This window comes from Lepidochelys kempii, chromosome 2, assembly GCF_965140265.1.
Source record: "Lepidochelys kempii isolate rLepKem1 chromosome 2, rLepKem1.hap2, whole genome shotgun sequence".
In the NCBI taxonomy this organism is placed as follows: domain Eukaryota; kingdom Metazoa; phylum Chordata; order Testudines; family Cheloniidae; genus Lepidochelys; species Lepidochelys kempii.
The window spans coordinates 36,234,027-36,253,323 of NC_133257.1; the positions used below are offsets into that span (position 1 = coordinate 36,234,027).

Sequence of the window (19,297 nt, forward strand, 5' to 3'; positions counted from 1 at the left end):
ACCATATCAGAGCATGACATACTGTTATTGCTGCAAGGTGGACTTTGAGCAAAATAAACAACCAATCCAGCTTGTTTTAAATGCAGCATGAAGTGGAGGATCTGTGGTATCGGAACCTCAACTGGGATCAGCTTATGCTGAGCTGTCCATATAGAGAACTGTTTCTATTTGGAGAAGTAGTCTTCCTAGTAGACAACTTCCTGTATTGGATGAGAATTTCTTGAACCTTCCAAAAACAGTCTGTCAATGGTGCTCAACCAGCCAAAATCCAGATTGTAAGATGTCACTGTCATAACTATACAGCTAAAGGTAGCCTAGAACTCCTCCTTACCTGTAAGGAGTTAAGAAGCTCAAATAACCTGGTTGGCACCTGACCAAAAGGACCAATGGGGAAAGAAGATACTTTCAAATCGTAGGGCGGGGATGGGGGGGAGGGAGGCTTTTTGTGTGTGTGTTCTCTTGGGATGCAGAGAAGCATCAGGTCAGAAAACTCCTTCTATAAACCATCCTAAAAGTCTCTCATATTACAAAAATTGTAAGTAAAAGCCAGACAAGGCATGTTAGATTATCTTTTGTTCTGCTTGTGAATTTTTCCTTTGCTGGAGGGAGGTTTATTCCTGTTTTTTGTAACTTTGAAACTAAGCCTAGAGGAAGTTCTGCTGTGTTTTTGAATCTTTTGTTTCCCTGTAAAGTTATTTTCCATTCTGATTTTACAGAGGTGATTTTTACCTTTTAAAAAAAAATCCTTCTTTTAAGAACCTAACTGATTTCTCTATTTTCCTAAGACCCAGGGGTTTGGGTCTGTGATCACTGTGATCCCAATTGGTTAGGATATTATTCTCAAGCCTCCCCAGGAAAGGGGGTAGAAGGACTTGGGGGATATTTTGGGGGAATAGGAACTCCAAGTGGTCCTTTCCCTGATTCTTTATTAAATCGCTTGGTGGTGGCAACATACCTTCCAAGGGCAAAGAATTTGTGCCTTGGGGAAGTTTTAACCTAAGCTGGTAGAAATATGCATAGGGGGTTTTTCATGAGGGTCCCCACATTTGTACCCTAGAGTGCAGAGTGGGGAGGGAACCCTGACAGTCACGACTGCAGGTCTGGATGCAACATCTCTCTGCGGTTCTGGAAGACAATGTTTTGCAAATTAGGAGATGGATGGGGTGCAAGAGGTCTGCCAGCCAAAATTCCCATGGTCAATAGTTTAGCAATTCTTAGCTAATCACTGGTGGACAGCACGCTATGAAGCACCAAAACAGCCCATTAGGAAGAGAGTCTTAAAGTATACAAACGGACCCTGACATTTCACTGTGTATTTGGACAAAACCTAGCAGGAAGTATGACCCTGATTGGATCTACCATAATACAAACCATAAATAATCATTTTTATCACTCTGCACCCTTCACACTAACAACTATTTTATTAATATAGTTTCTTACTTTCTTTGGGTTTGGGTCTATGGAATCTTGCCAAGTTCTTTCATAGTCATATTGTACATTGCCAGGCAGGATATATTTGCAGAATTTTAATCAAATGCACAAACCTTCAAAGAACATATAGCAGTTCAATGAAGGAACTGAAGAATGAGGTACTACAAGAGATGACGGTGGATCTAAGTTGCTCATTTTTCAGAGAAGTGTCATTGCTTTGAGACAAAAATAATTAGTGTAGGAGGGAGCATTCTCTACAAAACATAGTATTATGCATCACAAGGCTGGCATGACAAACTGAACTATGATTCACTGAAGCAACACTAGAAACAGTTCAAACAATACACTAAACTTCTGATCAGACACAAAAAATATTATCCTTTCATAACATGAGGACTGAATTGTTTAATTAACTATGAAGTCCAAATAAAGTTTTAAACTAGAAGCTATTGAACAAAGTGTAACCCACACACCTCCTGGGTGTGGTGTTCTGTCCCACCTAGTGTCACTGAGACCACTTAGAGAGAGAGTGTGCAATTAATAAGTCTGCTCTACAGCCTTAGCTAACAGCCAGGTAGCTTTTAGTTCATGCAGTAGAGGCTCTTGCAATAAATTCCCGAGATCCCAGGTTCGATCCCACCCACCGACGACCGGGGTCTGTTTGTCTTACATAAGGATTCTTTCAGTTACTTTATTCTCAGAGTATTATTTATAAGGGACTTTAAAATGAGTTAGTATTAGAAACAATTGTTTTTGATACAAACAAAAGGACACAGCAGCATGGATACAGAATAGCTTCAAATAAGGGAATCCTAGAAAAATTATTTAAGAAGTTTGATCTATACTGTGATTTTACTAACATGCATTACACAAAAAACACGTAGTTGTGTTTTAGCTATATATCAAACAGATGCCAATTTTTAGTGTCATAATGCTTAATCCAGGCAAAAACTGACTCCAGCTCTATTTCTCCCAGGAAGATTTATTGACTTTCACTTCTCTAAAAATGTGGGGGCTAACTGCAGTTCTCTGCGGGAAACCTGCTTTCTTCAGCAGGCATGGACCATGATTAGCCATCCCATACTCCCACCTTTCTCCATAGCAGTCTGAGTTTGTGTCTGATCAGGGTCCCCATAATAGACAAGATTTTGATTTCTGAGGCCCTCCTTCTGAAGTTCTAAAGTTTGTGCATCTTAGTTGCTTATAGCAAGTATTCTGTGTTGCCATTATTCATGAGTATCATCAGCGCTTTGCTTAGGTGTGTGTGGGAGGGAGGGGTCTCTAACATTCTAAAATCTGGAGGTCTGACAACTTCCCAAGAAACCAATTTTTGATGCTGACTAGGACTCCGTGTCTTTCGGTGACCTTTGTGACTTCTGCAGCAGCCAGCGTGGGTGAGCCCAGGGCCACCCAAGCAGCCAGCTCCGGGGTCAGTGCTCAGGTGGCCCTGGGGACAGCCACACTGACTGCTGCTGGAGTGGCTCTGCAGCCAGCAGCTCAGGTGGCCCTGCAGCCAGCTGCAGTGGCCGCTGCTCAGGCAGTCCCCTTCCCCCTGAGCAGTGGCCCTCTGGTTCCCTCCCCGCACAGCAGTGGTCCCTGGGGCGGCCAGGGGAGCTGCTGCTTGGTGGGCCCCAGCAGCTGGTGCCACTGGCCCAGTCCCCCATGAGCATCATCACCCCGAGCAATGCCCCACTGGGATTTCCCCCAGGAGCGGCCCCCTGCAGCAGTACCCCCCCGATTTAGTCAGGGGGGGTATAGTATAAGTCACGGACAGGTAATGGGCCATGAATTTTTGTTTATTGCCCGTGACCTGTCCATGACTTTTACTAAAAATACCCATGACTAAACTGTAGCCTTAATGATGACATGTTTGCTAACAGTCACTTGGCCTCCAGATGCCCTTTTTTGGAAAGTTGATTTAGAAAGTGGTGGCTATTGAATCAAAGGTGCACTTGTGTACCAATAATATCCTTGGTAGATTCCGATCTAGGTTCAAACCTTTCTTAAGGGCTGAGAGCATAATAGCCAGAGTCCCAAATGATTTCTTGCTGTTTTTGAAGTAGAGCCAATTGGCTAGTTTGGCTATGTTAGACCTCTCAAGCAGGTTTTGATATGACTAAACATTGAGTGTTGCTTTGGGACTAGCAAATATTGGCAGTTTGTCAGAAACTTCTCTTGGTTGGTTCAAGTTGCCAAGCTGTGATGATAGGCTAATGTGTATCAACACTTTATTTATGAAAACCCCAATCCCGCAAACACTTCTGTGAAGCTACTTTTGTGCACAAAGATAAGCACATATGCAAATGTTTATAGAACTGCGGCCTTATTTATTGATGGATTTAAATTTATAAAAAATAAAAAAGGTTCCTATCTGAGAAATATGAGCACCTCAACATATCACCAGAAAATATCTGCAATGAGGGATTTGATTTGTCGTGTCTCTCAAGGATATATCCTGACTTTCATTTTGCTCAATTCTGGAAAGTTTTGTTTCAATAGGCTACCATTTGGCATGCCATCTACCCCCGAACTCTTCAAGAGGAAAATGTCACAGCTCCCAGAGAGTCTGGAAGGGGTTCTCAGCCAAATGAATGGTATCCTTAGCTATGGATCAACAGAAACCTAACATCTCATTGCAGTCCTGGAAAAACTGGAGAAAGCAGGCCTAAACTTAAAAAGTGTGAATTCTCAAAGACAGAATCAAGTTTCTAGGCCCATTGATGGACCAAGGATCAGACAAGATCCAAAAGAAAGTACAAGTGATTACCTACATGAAGGAGCCACAGAGTGGCAGTGAAGTGACACATGTGGGAAAATTCCTACCTCACCTGGCACAGAAGTCAAAGCCATTATGAGATCTCTTCTGTCCAGAAAATTCCTGGTATTGGGGAACTACACAAGCCAGTCATTCAGAAAAATATAGCAAGACAACTGTCTTGGATGGTTTAGACACAAAAACCCGTGCATCCTAGCTGGGGGTTACACTAGATAACCCTTGCAGTCCCTTCTAACCCTATGATTCTATGACAAATGAGACCAGGTCAGAAACCTCTATAAAACCATATTGGGTGGTTTCTGGGAATCTTACCATAAAACAAAATCTGTTTATGAAGGAATCCAGATAGGTTATACCTACATCAATGCAACAGGAAATTATTGACAGACCGCATGAATGGCACCAAGGCATTACCAAAGTCAGGGAGAGAGCTCAAAAGTCTATTTGGTGGCCTGAGCTGAGCAAACAACTACACCAGAGTGTTGAGAAATATAATATTTGTGCTTGCATGAGAACCAACCCATCAGAACCATTGTTACTATCTGCTCTTCCAGACAGGACACAACAGAAATTCAGGAGTGATCTTTTCTATCTTTTGATGACTGATTAATTCTCAAGATTAACTGTAGCTGCCAGGTTGCTCAAAATGACATCAAGTGCCATGGAAAGGATAGAACACTTATTTGCTAATTTTAGGATTCCAGGGCAAGTCATCTCTGATCCTGGTCCTCAGTTTTTTTGAGAGATTTAAGAGGTTTGAAGATACCTATGGTTTCATTCACCTCATATCCAGGCACAATTTTCTCAGAATAATGCTGAAGCAGAATGTGCAGTAAAGATAATAAAACTCTTCTAGCAAATGGACTCTGCCCTATGGAACTGTTGATATGAAAAAAGTTGAGGTCCACTATCCCAGCCATCCCTGCTCAACTATACTCTTGCTGGCCTGTCTTCCCGAGACTACAGAAGAAGGAAGATCCATATAAACCCCATCAGAAGAGAGACTTTGGCAGGCTTTATGGAGTCAAATCCTTGGTAGTACTGAATCCAGGAGATCATGTTTGGGTGAAAGATTTTCAAGAAAAGGGGACAATGCAGGGATGTACCAGGACACTTGATTCTACTTTTTAGGGTGCTAGTAGGAATCATTTTTCAGAACCAGTGTCATCTTGTCACCTTCCCAGGCAGACTTCCAATACACACTGATCACTACCCCGAGACTGAACCTGTGAAGACCCCACCTGCCTTCGTACTAGTGATTCCTCTAGCTCTTCTCCCTGCAAGGAGATAACCAGCAAGAAAAAGACAGCTTCCTGTAGTATGGAGGATTACAAAGGACTTGAGAATTCAAAAAAGTCAGAGGACTAGTAGAGAACGTCTTAAAAGGGCAGAATAAATCCCTGACACAAGTTCAGGCAGCCTACTCTATCCTTTATAGGGCTGTTTATTCTTGTTTTGCTGTGATATTTTATTCCTGTTAACTGTTGTTTAATGTAAAGTTTGGATAAAAGTTGTATCACCCTTCACAAGGAATATGGTGCTACCTGTGAATGTTTAAAGCAGTCACTAGGGGGCATAGAGCTAGGAAGTAAGCGCCGGTATAAACAGGAAATACATCAGTCTTGCATTCACCACAGCCATGCTGTGCTGGATCTCTGTAATCTCTACCAAGAGAAAATCAAGAGCAAAGGGAAGAATGCTGGACCAGCTGGCTGCCCCAGAGGTTATAATAGTATATTGAACTTCAAGAGATCAAGAAAAAAAAATCACAAGACTGTCCCCACAAATCATGAGATTTAAAAAAAAACATAATCAAACCATGTTTTGTAGTCTGTCTCCTGAGTTTTTAACTCCCATCTGCTCCTCTGGCAATGTGTCTGTAATAAATTTCAGGTTGAAAAGTTGATCTTTAACATACACATGCCTCTCCCTGGCTTCTGAGAGTGGGAAAGATGTTATAATATGTAAGTCGTTGCTTTATTTGGGCTAGTCCTAAGTAGCAAGAAACTCAAATTTCAGTGTAATTGTAATGCTTCTGTTAGTGGTATCTCAATATTTGGATAGATGTCCCCTCAAAAATATCCCTACAAAAATGGAGAGATGGACTGGAGGGAAGACATCCGTGCTGGTGGGAAAAAGGGGGAGTACTTATGCTCTAGGCTGTTGTACACACATATAACATACATACTCAGTGGAGAGCTCTACAGTGTGAAAAAAACGAATTTGTGCATATTTAGAAATATACTGTAAAAATCTTATAAAATGGAGCTGGAAAATGAACAATGAACAGCCAAGGATGACAAAGCACTTTATGTATCAAGCTTTCCAATTCTATTTTTCAATTAAGACTTTGGGGAGCTGCAAAGATCTTTACATGCAAGAACATCTTTACATTAACCACCTTTTAGAGCTTTCTATATTTCAGTTCAGTTATTATATTGATAATCCTAAATATTATTTTTTTAAATAATCAATTCAGTCAAATTCAAATTATTTGAAAAAAATGTAAATCATTCTTCTTCTGTCTATAACTTTGATAACTACATAAATGATGCAACTAATTCATTTTTGTTTTAATTATTCTTCCCTCCCACAGCCTCCAGGGGTTCTCCCTTTTCCTGAATCCATGAACATCCCCTCATCAGTCCCCACCTACTTCACGTCTGCTCCTGCTAGAGTTCTTCATTCCCCTTTCCCAGGCCTGGGGATTGCAACAGGGTCCCCTTTCCCTGGCTGGGGGTGGCAGTTTCAGAAGCAGAGGCAACATCCTGTATGTGTTTCTCACAGGAGGGGCCAGGGTTGAGGGAGTGGAGCTATAATGGGTTGCTGGACTCTTTGCTCCCTCCTTCCCTCACCCCTGCTGTGAGAACTCTAGGAGTGAGTAGAGGTGAGAGACTCTGCTTATGGCAGCACTGGGGGCTAGAGCTTCCCATGTCATTGCGAGATGGGCTTCAACACCCTCTAAAATCCCATTACTCGTGATAAAATAGCAAGAGTTGGCAATACTGTTATAAGAAAGAAAAAATCCCCTCTACCATGTACAACGGAGCAGTTCACAGATGGTCACACATCCTATTGCATGAGGACACCTTTCTATTGCAACAAAGGTGACATTGATTCTGTTTCTTTAAATCAATAGCAAGGCAGGAGGGGTCTGACCTAGGTCCTAAGCAGAAGCTCTGTAGTGAAGCAGAGAAAGTGTGAGAGAGTAGCCGGTAAGATAAAACTGCTTTTCTCATTCTAAAAGAGTTGCTTGTTCAGCATTAAAAGAAAGTGACTCTGATTTTTTTCCCTATTGTCACATGACAAAAAGAGGGGCAGAAGCATTCAACCAATCAAGAAATCCAAATGTTTTATCAATGAGTAAATCAGATAAGGAATATTGCATTTTCCCATTATAAACTAAGTGGAAAACACAGCAAATGTAATAATTGTATATTAAATATCACAATTCCAGACTATTTAATTGTAGCTATAGTGTAACTCTGAGTGTGTTGAAATAGAAACTACATTGGTAAAAGCATATCACAGACCTGATTAAGCCTATGGGTGTTGCATGAAATGAGCTTGTTGAATTTCAGTAGTGTAATAAATGTCTAACTCAGTCTCTCCCTGACTTACATGCAAAGTGCACTCAGAATTAGGTGCTGACCAGGACTGGCTTCTTGGGCTAAGGCAGAGGGAGGATCCTTCTTCCCTCCCCTTTCCTGGCTTCACCCAGAACTGCCACAAGATAGAAGCAGCCGGTCCTTTTTATCTGGCCTCCAGAGACCTCAGTGGCTTCTGCCTGCTCCCAGTCCTTCTAGCACGCTGGAGTACAAAGTCTCACTTGTTCTACCAGCAGCTGACCCTGGGAGGCCTTTTTAGACAACTCCTGAAAGTCCAAACTCTTCTGTCCTTCTTTTCTTAAAAGGCTGTTTCCTAGGGCATGGCTCACCAAGATAGCAGGGTCTCCAGTAGAGGGCAGCAAATGCATAGGACACCCAGTCACAGGCACCTAAAATATTTTAGGCTTACTACAGTCACAGACCTATACAATGCTACCACTTCACACCACGCTAACTCATTAATGCAAATCGGTGAAAGAACCATTTTTGATTATCCATGTCCACAATTGATCCACACACACATTTATCAGCCTACACAAAAGTAATTTCAGTACAGAGAAGTCTTGATGTTCTCTCTGAAGTTGGGCTCAGCTAGTTCTATTCCTCCCAACCAGCACTGCCTTCTTGTGCCTTTGTATCAGTCCTCAGCTAATGGGTTAATTAGCCCTTTAGCACCCCCAGACTGCTAGCTTGTTTAGATAAAATTACATCCCAATATCCAATCAGATGTCTCTAGGGGACCTAAATACAGTAGAACCTCAGCGTTACGAACACCTCGGGAATGGAGTTTCCTCGTAACTCTGAAATATTGATAACTCTGAACAAAGTGTTATGATTGGTTTTTGAGAAGTTACAACTGAACATTGACTTAATAGAGCTTTGAAACTTTACTATGCAGAAGAAAAATGCTGCTTTTAACCATCTTAATTTAAATGAAACAAGCACAGAAACAGTTTCCTTAGTTTGTCAAATCTTTTTTTTAAACTTTCCCTTTATTTTTTCAGTAGTTTACATTTAACACAGTACTGTACTGTACTTGTTTTGTCTCTGCTGCTACCTGATTCCGTAATTCCGGTTCCATATGAGATGTGTGGTCGACCGGTCGATTCGTAACTTTGGTGTTCGTAACTCTGTGGTTCTACTGTAGTGCTCACCTGCTAGCTCCCCAGCACTATGTCATACAGTCAAATGCAAACTATAAACCAGTTCAAAAGGAACAAAAGGCTGTGGCTGCCTGCATTCTAAGGGGTGAAGTTAAGATGTTTATTTATTCTGTTTGCAGAACCATTCCATTAAAATCAAGAGATAAATTTGTTCACTATTGAAGAATTATGGCTGAAGGTGAAGAAGGATTCAAGGGAACATAAACAACAAGCTATGTCAAATAAAATACAAATGGGAAAACAAACAGGGTCCAGGCATTGGAAAAAGAGCTACAGGACCACAGGGAACTATCTATCTATAAACAGAAATATATTTTACCTGACATCATCTTGTGAGAATTGCCTTTGTAAATCCTCTTTTTTCCTCTGGTTTTTCTCTTTCCCTTCCTCACTTTGATCATCATGGGTCTTTTCACCATTTCCTGATTCTTTGCTTTCCTCCTTATCACAGTTTTCTGAAACCTCTTGCTCTTCCCCCTTTTCATTAACTTGTTCTTGCTTCACTTTTTCCTCAAGCTCCTCCTCCTCAGGAAATATCTCCTCATGCTCATCCCCTTCCTGCCCTCCCTCTTTTTTTCCTTCTAAATCCCTTGACCTTCTGAAGTCAACACAAGTTGAGGAAGGCATGCAAACAAAAAAGAAGACAAAGTGTAGTTAGGGTTGTAGAGAAGAAGCATGCATGCAGTACACAAAAAGAAATTTAAAAGAAAATAAATAAATTAGAAGGGAAAATGTAGTGACGGGTAAAAGCATGCTGGCCAACTTCCAGCACAGGCTAGACAAAGCTTAAGATGCAACCATTTTTTCAGGACAGTCTGTAATGCACGTATTTTGTATACAAAGTTACACGCTGATAAATCACACAAAACGGTGCTTAAATACATGGAATGCACACTTCTGTGTTCCAGACAATATCAATTATGCAAAATGAGAGATACTTAAACCTACCCTTTTTTTAAAATATAATTTCTCTTAGGAGGGGAAATTTCCCAAAATAAGGAATACTAGTGCCAAAATATTTAAGGCCCAATCTTACATTCCTTTCATCGGTGTTTTGAGTGTTCAAGGAATGGAAGTTGAGCCCATTTCTGCTTTCAGATATACTGTACAACTCTTATTAAAGACTAGACAATGAGTGTTGCACAGCAATATATTTAAAGAGAACCGGGTCCAGTATCTATAGAAGCACTTTACAAGAAGTTTTAAGAGTCCGGCAATTCAAGTAGTGCTGTCAAGCGATTAAAAAATTAATCGCAATTAATCACATGATTAATTCCACTGTTAAACAATATTAGAATACCATTTATTTAAATATTTTTGGATGTTTTCTACATTTTTAAATATATTGATTTCAATACAACACAGAATCCAAAGTGTACAGTGCTCACTCTATATTTATTTGATTACAAATATTTGCACTGTAAAAAACAAAGGAAACAGTATTTTTCATTTTCCCCCATTACAAGTACTGTAGTCCAATCCCTTTATCATGAAAGTTGAATTTACGGGAGATAATGCTGCCAAATGATGACGGGGCATAGAAATGTTTACCATATCTGGCACATAAATACCTTTCAATGCCGGCTACAAAAGTGCCGTGTAAACCCCTTTTCTCACTTTCAGGTGACACTGTAAATAAGAAGCGGGCAGCATTATCTCCCGTAAATGTAAACAAACTTGTTTGTCTGAGCGATTGGCTGAACAAGAAGAATGACTGAGTGGATTTGTAGGCTTTAAAATTTTACCTTGTTTTGTTTTTGACTGCAGTTATGTAATAAAAAAGAATTCTACATTTGTAAATTGCACTTTCATGATAAAGAGATTGCAGTAGAGCACTTGTATGAGATGAATTGAAAAATAGTATTTCTTTTATCATTTTACAGTGCAAACATTTGTAATAAAATAATAATATAAAGTGAACTGTACACTTAGTATTCTATGTTGTAATTGAAATCAATATATTAGAAAATATAGAAAAACATCCAAAAATATTTAATAAATTTCAATTGGTATTCTATTATTGTTTAACAGTACGATTAAAGTTGTGAATAATCACGATTAATTTTTTTAATCACAATTAATTTTTTTGAGTTAATAGCATGCGTTAACTGCAATTAATTGACAGACCTAAATTCAAGCACAGAAGTTGTGGAGATGCAGGAGGATAGTCTCTGCTCCAATTTGTAAAGAATGTTGTAATGACTCTGAGACTACTGGCAAGTATTTTGTAAATAAAATTATCATTTAAATTGTTCAATATTTTTCAAGAGTCTTTTTTCAAAAGATGCAAGTCTAAGTGTAACAAATGCCTTCTGATAGCAGCATCATCTCAAGATGCTAAAGTCTGCATGCAAGAAAATCCCTTTATTCACTTACAAAAAATATCTAGCATAAGGAATCAAAAGGGCAGTAGAAACACAAAAATAAACTAAAACCTATATTTTGGAAAGCCCTGTAAGTTTTATTAAAATTATATATGTTAAAGTTTAGCAGAATATTCACATGCACTCACCTGAAAAGTATTCTAAAAGCATATAAGTGACCAACTTCCTAGTTCTATTACTCACCTTATTTTCTTGTTCCCTCTCAGTCGTTCTGATTGGACAGACATGTAGCTTGTGCTGCTGAAACGAGAAGCACTGCTTGTCCTTGATACAGCTGACACATCACTGACATCACTGTCTGAAGACTTATTGGAAATATTGTCTGAGCCTCGCTGAGGATCCCGTCCTGACCGATACTATAAAAACAGAACGAAAAAGACACAGACGTAGTCAGTGAAACCACCATAAATCAGCTGTTGGGGCTTTCCCATAATAGTATGTTAATTGACTCCATCACCAACTTCTGTCTGCATTATTACAGTGAAGTTCTTAATTGGTCATACTGTATGGAATACAAATCTTGTTTTTGTATATCTCAATTATAACCTAACTGCACTACTCAACTAAAGATATTACATTAAGGTCCTTACCATGGGCCACATGTTCAGTAACTTGTACAACACCTTTCGTCTGACAATTTTCAAGGGCTTTGCAAATTTTAGTGAAGACTCCCAACATCACTGCGAAGGATTTAATGATTATATCTATTTTACAAATGGGTAAATAGAGTCATAAAGCCAAGTGACTTCCCCAGGCTTGTTCAGTTAGCAAAAAGCAGAGCTAGGGATAGAACTCATGTTCTAATGGTTAAATAACACTGGTATTCTAGGTAACTATACTGTTTACCTTCAAAAGATTTTCTAACAGATATTAACTCTTGTTTACTTAAAAGAAAGGGGAAAATGAGATTATTAAACTAAAACTGGGAACGAGATTGGGAATTTTAAAAGGTCTTAGGGGAGCTAGTGGCCAGATTCTTTTAAAGTCAGTAAGCAGATAAAGATGCAGAGAAACATCATACCTTTAAAAATCTGGGCCTAAGCATTTAACTCACACTCACATTCAAGGAGATGCAGAAAGCCTGCAACTGACCCAGAAATTGAACATGGGTTTCCTGAGCCCCAGACCAGTGTGCAGTCTGCTAAATCAGCCTTCCCACACAGTCATGCTAGGCTGTGGCATAAAGGCCAGGGCACAGCCCCAACTCTACATTAGGTATAATCTGCATGATTCTTAAATATAACCCAACTAGTTCAGATAACACTTAAGATGTTTTGTGAAATTTAGGATGCAGAACCAAAAATAGGAACAGTGTCATTTCTACCCACATAGATTCCAGGCTTTGACAGCTCTGTCCCCTCAGACCTTATAAGAAGAGGTTATATGTATTGAGCCATAAGTTTAGGAGTACACCATACATTTGAATGTCACAGCATTTCTTGACTTGTGTTGTAGCCACATAGTCAAACTTTTTTGCCTGATAGAATAAAATAAATTCCTCTTTACATCCCAGTGGAAACAGAAATATGACAATTAAGCAACTGTCCAAATCTTCAGAGTTACAGGAACACATCATATAAGGAGATTCTGTTTATTTTAGAGCTTATTAAAACAGAGAATGTAAAACACATTAACATAAGAAAGGTGGCTATAAAAATGGTACATTCTTACTAAGATCTCTTCTCTGTGTACACTTAGTCATATCTACTCCATTTGATTTCTCTTAGCATTCTAGACCCAATGCAGCTATACTATGGTGAAGTAAATTGGATTATATTTTGGAATTTAAATAATCGACAGACTTGTTAACTAAATTCCAATGACAGGATATTTAATTACTTGTGGTAATTAATGCATTAATACAACTTGAGTAGCAGATCCCATATCAAGCTTGCACCATCAGCAGGAAAAAAAAAGTATAAAATGAACAAATGAGAATAGCATTAAGTGTAAAGCAGTGCCCGAATTTTGAGAGAGTCACTTTACAGAGTATAATTGCACTTGAAAAATGTTTTTAAAAAACTGTATTAAGGTCATGTGACTTTTTGTGGCGGCCATAATCAAGCCAGAGAGAAGCATAAAGTGAAAACGGGACACTCAGTTAACAGGGTTGCAGACAACATTCAGCAAACCATTCAAAGTGAATTTATATAATTTGGTGTACCTTCAATCCACTGCTCAGAGGCATCAAAAAGAGTTGCCCTGGTTCTGTTCCCTGGTTATCAGCCCAATTTATCAGGGTGCTGATGAAGATCTAAACCGTGGCAGGCCCTAAGAATCTGGCAATATGGGAGAGAAAGGAGTGAGGACATTTACCCCAACCTTGTGCAGCCAGTATAGGGGCTGCCCTGAACTGCAGCCCCCATGCCTCCTAGATATCTGCTCTGGGAAGTACTGTACTTTTCTGAAGCAGAATGTTCTCTGATGCTCTACCCTGGTGGTGAGGCTTTGCAGTGCACCCAGCACAGAGCTGTGCCTACATGCCACAATTCAGCCCTAGTATATTTTACTGCATGTTTTTATTATTTTTTTTATAAAATCCCTTACAAAGTTTACGAGATACACAGTTCTGTAGTGCACTTATATACACACACACATACATGCGTGCGCACCAAAGGAGAAACGGGTGGACAGATATTAAATATGCCCCAAATGTTCACCTCCTTTTTCAAAATGATTATAAATCCTTGATTATCTTTTATCATTTGTTATTCCAACGGCCAATAACTGCTCCTGTAATGCATTTAGGTATAATTTTTTAATTGATTCAAGCATGTAAGTCCCACTAGTGTTTATTTTATTTTGATTTATAATAATATATACTAAAAGATACTTCAGGCATCTTTGCAAAATATATTATTATTATAATCCCTCAGTATTACATCATGGCGATTATTTTTTTTAAAACAGCCTTCACAGCATAAAAGATCTTTAAGCACAGAAAGGAGAGAGCTACTGCTTAAAATTTATCTGCATGAGTCACCAAGAAATCCTGACCACGAACTGACTCCACATGTTTGGGGAGTCAGGAGTTTCATTAAATTCTCTACAGAATTTCTCCATTTTAGGTGCTCAAATGCATTTGTTCTCCTCTGACTTTCATTAAAATTCTTGCAGTGCCTAAGAGTGCTGACTTCTGGAGGTCACTGATTGTGATGTCTTGCATTCCTAACAAGTTCTTGCATTGCTCAATCATACCCTTAGCGATTGCGCCAAGTTCTCCAGTAATCATTGAGATCATCTTTGTTTTAGTTTTCCATAATCTTTCCACTTCATGACAGAGTTCTTCATGCTTCTCTTGTTTCTTTTTTATGTTTCTATCTGCTGGTATTTCAATATCAATTAAGTTTTGTTTCTCCTCTTTTCTGCATCAACCATGGCCAGCCTGTTTCCCTGCACCATTCAGTCTTGACAATTGCCAGATTAAATACAATTTTACACTTTTCATTCACTAGAGCATTTTCAATTTGGTGGCTGTAATTAAATCGTTTAAATCGTTGCCACAGGGGCTTCAATGCAGGCACTTGGCAACCTCATTGTGTCTGTTCATATGTTCCCTCCCAGCCAGGCTCCTGCAGGTGCTCAATACATTTTCCACCCTCTCTTTCTTTCTGGAACACATTCTGCAGTTTGGGAAGCAGTTCTATTGGTCAGTTTTGTTTTAAATGTAATGAAGCCTTTAAGGACTGCTCTTGTGTACTCATAATGAAGCTTTCTCTCTCTCTGTTGAGGAATCCTTCTACAAGCCATGAGTTTGTTAATCTTCGATATAATGGGTTTGATCTCTCTCCCACAGTGTCTGTGCACTGATTCTATGTAAATCTTTCAAGTATTTCTTTAGTGGTTTGCTTTTTCCTTTCTTTTATGCTTCTGGGATACATGTTCGGGCATCACTTGTTATCATGACTGGATCATCTTTTATTCTGGTTGACTCCTCATATAGTTTGATGTTATAGACTTTATTGTCAATTGCTTCCTCCACAGATAGCAGACCTTTTCCTCCAACACATAATCAGATGTACATCCTGTTCACATCTTGATTGATATTTATTATTCTATGTATTGTTAGAAGCTTTCTTGTGTGGATGTCAAATTTTGTTCTTCTTTTCTTGATTCCACTTGATCACTCCAGCAGTGTACCATACTATCACAAATTGCTCACATATTAATGGCTGGGATCAAATTCCTTAAGTTCTGTACTTAAAGAAGTTCTTATTCAGCTGTAATATTCTTCCTCACTTCCTCTTTGACTTCCTTATATTGTAACTCTGACAATTCCCTGATTCCCAGGTATTTGGGGGTGTCATGTTGAGAGATATCTTTGCTAGTATCTTTGTTAATTGTATGCCATCTCATTGTACCAGTTTGCTCCTCTTTACAGATGCTGACACACATTTAGCCAAGCCAACTCACAGTTTTATACCTTCACCAAACTTGTCTACCATTGTCATCAATCTCTATCTCCTTTGTGACCATCCATATAGTTTCAAATCATCCACATATAAAAAAATAGTTAACTGGTTGTTGCTCTTTGCTGATAAGATCACCACAATTCTTCTCATGGAGCATCCATGTCAGCAGCAGCATTGCTATCATGTTAAGGAATACCCATTATTACTATTATTAATTATTTGTATTGCAGCACCTTGGAACCCCAGTCATGGATCAGGACAACCCTGTGTTAGGTACGTACAAACACAGGACAAAATGGGGCTTACCTACAAGCTTACCTCCCAAAATGGGGCTTACCTACTGCAAGGAGAACATACCCCGCAGCTTTATTTTTTCTGCCGCTGCTGGTTATGTAAACTAACTTTTTGTCTTAGAAGTCCTTAGAAATGTTTTGGGAGGAATCTACTGCATATACCTAATTAGACATTTTCCTAAACTTTAGTGCTTCTATCTAGAGCTGAGCAAATCATTGATTTTTCGATTTGGGGGCTGAACTGAAAAATCCAAAAATATTTCAGTTTGGCTAAAATGGTTTTTCTTGATAAAATTAAAAACTGGGGGGGAACCTGTTTCGGGTTGAATTAAATGTTTAATTTGACCCAGTAATTTTTTTTCCAAGTTTTTGTTTCATTTTGTGTTTGTTTTGCGGTGTTTTCCATCCCTTACCGTAGCTAAATTGTTAAACAATTTTTGCCTAATTCAGTTTCTATCTTTCCAAAATATCTAAATCACTAGTGCACAATGTGGATCAAGAACAGCAATAATTTCAATTTTAAACAGCCATACTTTAAATATAAGAGCATTGAAGGAAACCATCATCTGATCTTTCTTCTAATCATAGTTTTATTCAAATTATGTTAAAATAACTCTCTGCTCTTGTATTTTATGTGTTAACCCCAATAAAATATTTTATGATTGAGTTAGAACATACATAAATGTAAAGAGGACAAATATTTATCATTTTAGGTAATGTGAGTTTGGGATGAAGGCTGTTTTTAGCAGAAATAACATTTTGTACTCTCTATGAAAGTTTTAATATACAATACCTCTTTCATTAAAAAAGGCAAAGTATCAGTAACAGGTTCCACTACATAGTCACACATATCCTCTTGAATCTAAGATATCAGCCTCTCTAAATTACGTTCCATAGTAATATCTAGACTCTGCAACTTTGCTGCCTCCATGGACTAAGTTCAAATACCTCAGTCAAGGCATGCACAACTCTGCTCTGAGTTACTGTTCAGACTTTGTTTTCCCATAGTACAGATCTAAAAAATTATGCTCTCCTGCTAACTTCCATCCTTCAGAAATCTATTTCTGCTCTTGTATCTGACCCCTTGATTAGGGCAAGTATCACAGTAGTCAGTGTGTTGCGTGTTAGGGTTTAAAGGCCTGATTTGCACTACTGAAGTCAATAGAAGTCTTGCCATTGACTTGAAAGGGGCAGGATTGGGCCCTACGTTTACTATGATTCCAATACAGGGAAGCTTCCAAAGTGCCCCTCTGTATTATGCTTAGACATTAAATTAGTCTTTCCGTTTTATGAGTAATGTTAAAAAAAGATATGGGCAACATTTTTCTTCTTGTGGTGAAGCCTTATTTTAAATGTATATATTTGCATTATTCAATTTGTGGAAGGTTTAGACATTAGCCTGAAGATGCCAAATAAAAGCATTCCCTCATCCAGAGCTTCCCTTTCAACTCATTCAGAATCTTCTCAAGGTTTGTTGTTGGGGTTTTTTTTTTGGTTTGTTTGGGTTTTTTTACTGTTTTTACTTTATGGATTACAAGTACTACAGTGGCCTTTAGAAGTAGCAGTGTCCACACTTTAGGAAAGTTGTGGACAAATTGGACAGAGTCTAGAGGGAAGCAGCAAACATGATAAAAGGTTTTAGAAAACTTGGCCTATGAGGAAAGGTTAAAAAAACTGGACATGTTTAGTCTTGAGCAAAGAAGGCTGAGAGGGGACCTGGTAGTAGTCTTCAAATATATTAAAGAGGACAGTGATCAATTGTTATCCATGTTCACTGAAGGTAGGACAAAAAGCAATGGGCTTAATCTTCAGCAAGGGAGAATTAAGCTAGATATCTGGAAAATTTTTCCAACTATAAGGATAGTTAAGCACTGGAATAGGCTTCCAAGGGAGCTAAAAATCTTCCAATGTTGGGAATTCCACAAACACCTGTCAGGGATGGTTTACTTGAGCTAATGTCAATGCAGGGGGCTGGACTAGATGACCTCCAGCCCTACAGTTCTATGATTTACCAGCAGCTATCATGTCTTGATATCTGAGAGACATTAGTTATTTCTCATCTCAATCAGAGGGAGGGATTGTGGTATCTCAGACATGTTGTGGGAACTGCTGTTAAGTACTGACATCTCTGTTTATTTAGGACATTTTAACAGGATAACAAATCAGTGCCATGTAAGTATCAGAGACAAAATGATAATCAAATATTGCCTTTTTAATCACAACTACTGTACTGAAAGAAGCTGCGCTTTACTTTCCTTCATTTGGAAGTAGATATATTTTAAAAAATTTATTATTTAGGGTAAAATTTTCAAAAATACTTAGGTGAATTAGAAGTCTAAGTCCCACTGACTTTCAATGAGACTTAGGCTGCTCAGACACTTGAGTGCATTTGAAAATTTTACCCTTCGTCAGATACACGTAGGCTGCAGAAAGGAACCAAGCTCTGCTGTCACTTCAGTTTCAGCTATTGCAACATTATTGCAACTGACAAGAATGACTCCTGATAGGCCTATCAGGAACCAGGTTAACACTGCAAATATACTAGTAACAAGTACTGTATCAACAACAAGCTTTTGTGGACTCTTAAAATCCTATCCTCTGTGGTAGAGAAAGTACTCCTAAGAGGCTCTAACAAACTGATATTGAAGTACTTTTGTGATTTCTGATTTCTTGCACTGATAAGGGAATATTTTTCTGTGGTGACATCTTACAAGAGTATTACACCTGAAAAAGGAATAGTTATTCTGTTTTCTATTACAATGGGCTTTTAAGTGCAAGTACAATTTCTGATTGATTGGCAAACTGCCATTACATGAGCAATTGATTGTGTGTAAATCTGAAACCTTCTTACACTCATTTCTTGAAGTTAACTACCCTGGAGCACTCTACACACAGTTAAAGAAATTGCTATTGCTCAGTTTTAATATAGTGTTACTGACCTTCCAGGTTGAACTAGATAATTCGGCTGCCAGATAATCACTCAACTCCCAGACAACTGAAATTTGCAGGGATTTCCAACTCCCTTCCTATTTGATTAATATGGTTTCTTTCTCGTGTTTTTGTCATCAGTGTTCATGTGTTAACATTTATATTGGAACATACTGATCTGGTCAATCCTTCTACTTTCTTACTAATGGATCAGATTGTTGTGGGGTTGTTGCAGACTACAGTACTTTGCTCCACCATACCAAGATTTAGGAACTATCTCAACCTTTTTAGGGCTTTATGCT

At 38.7% G+C, this 19,297-nt stretch overlaps 1 protein-coding gene across 49 annotated transcripts in view; it reads right to left on the reverse strand.

Annotated features, from left to right (window-relative positions):
- RIMS2 (regulating synaptic membrane exocytosis 2) overlaps positions 1–19,297 on the reverse strand; it is a 748,357-nt gene that overhangs the window by 93,361 nt on the left and 635,699 nt on the right. For all 49 annotated transcript variants that reach the window (XM_073330341.1, XM_073330373.1, XM_073330345.1 and 46 more), the window contains one exon: positions 11,546–11,718. In XM_073330341.1, the coding sequence (XP_073186442.1) occupies positions 11,546–11,718 (173 nt within the window). The remainder of the gene's footprint in view (positions 1–11,545; positions 11,719–19,297) is intronic.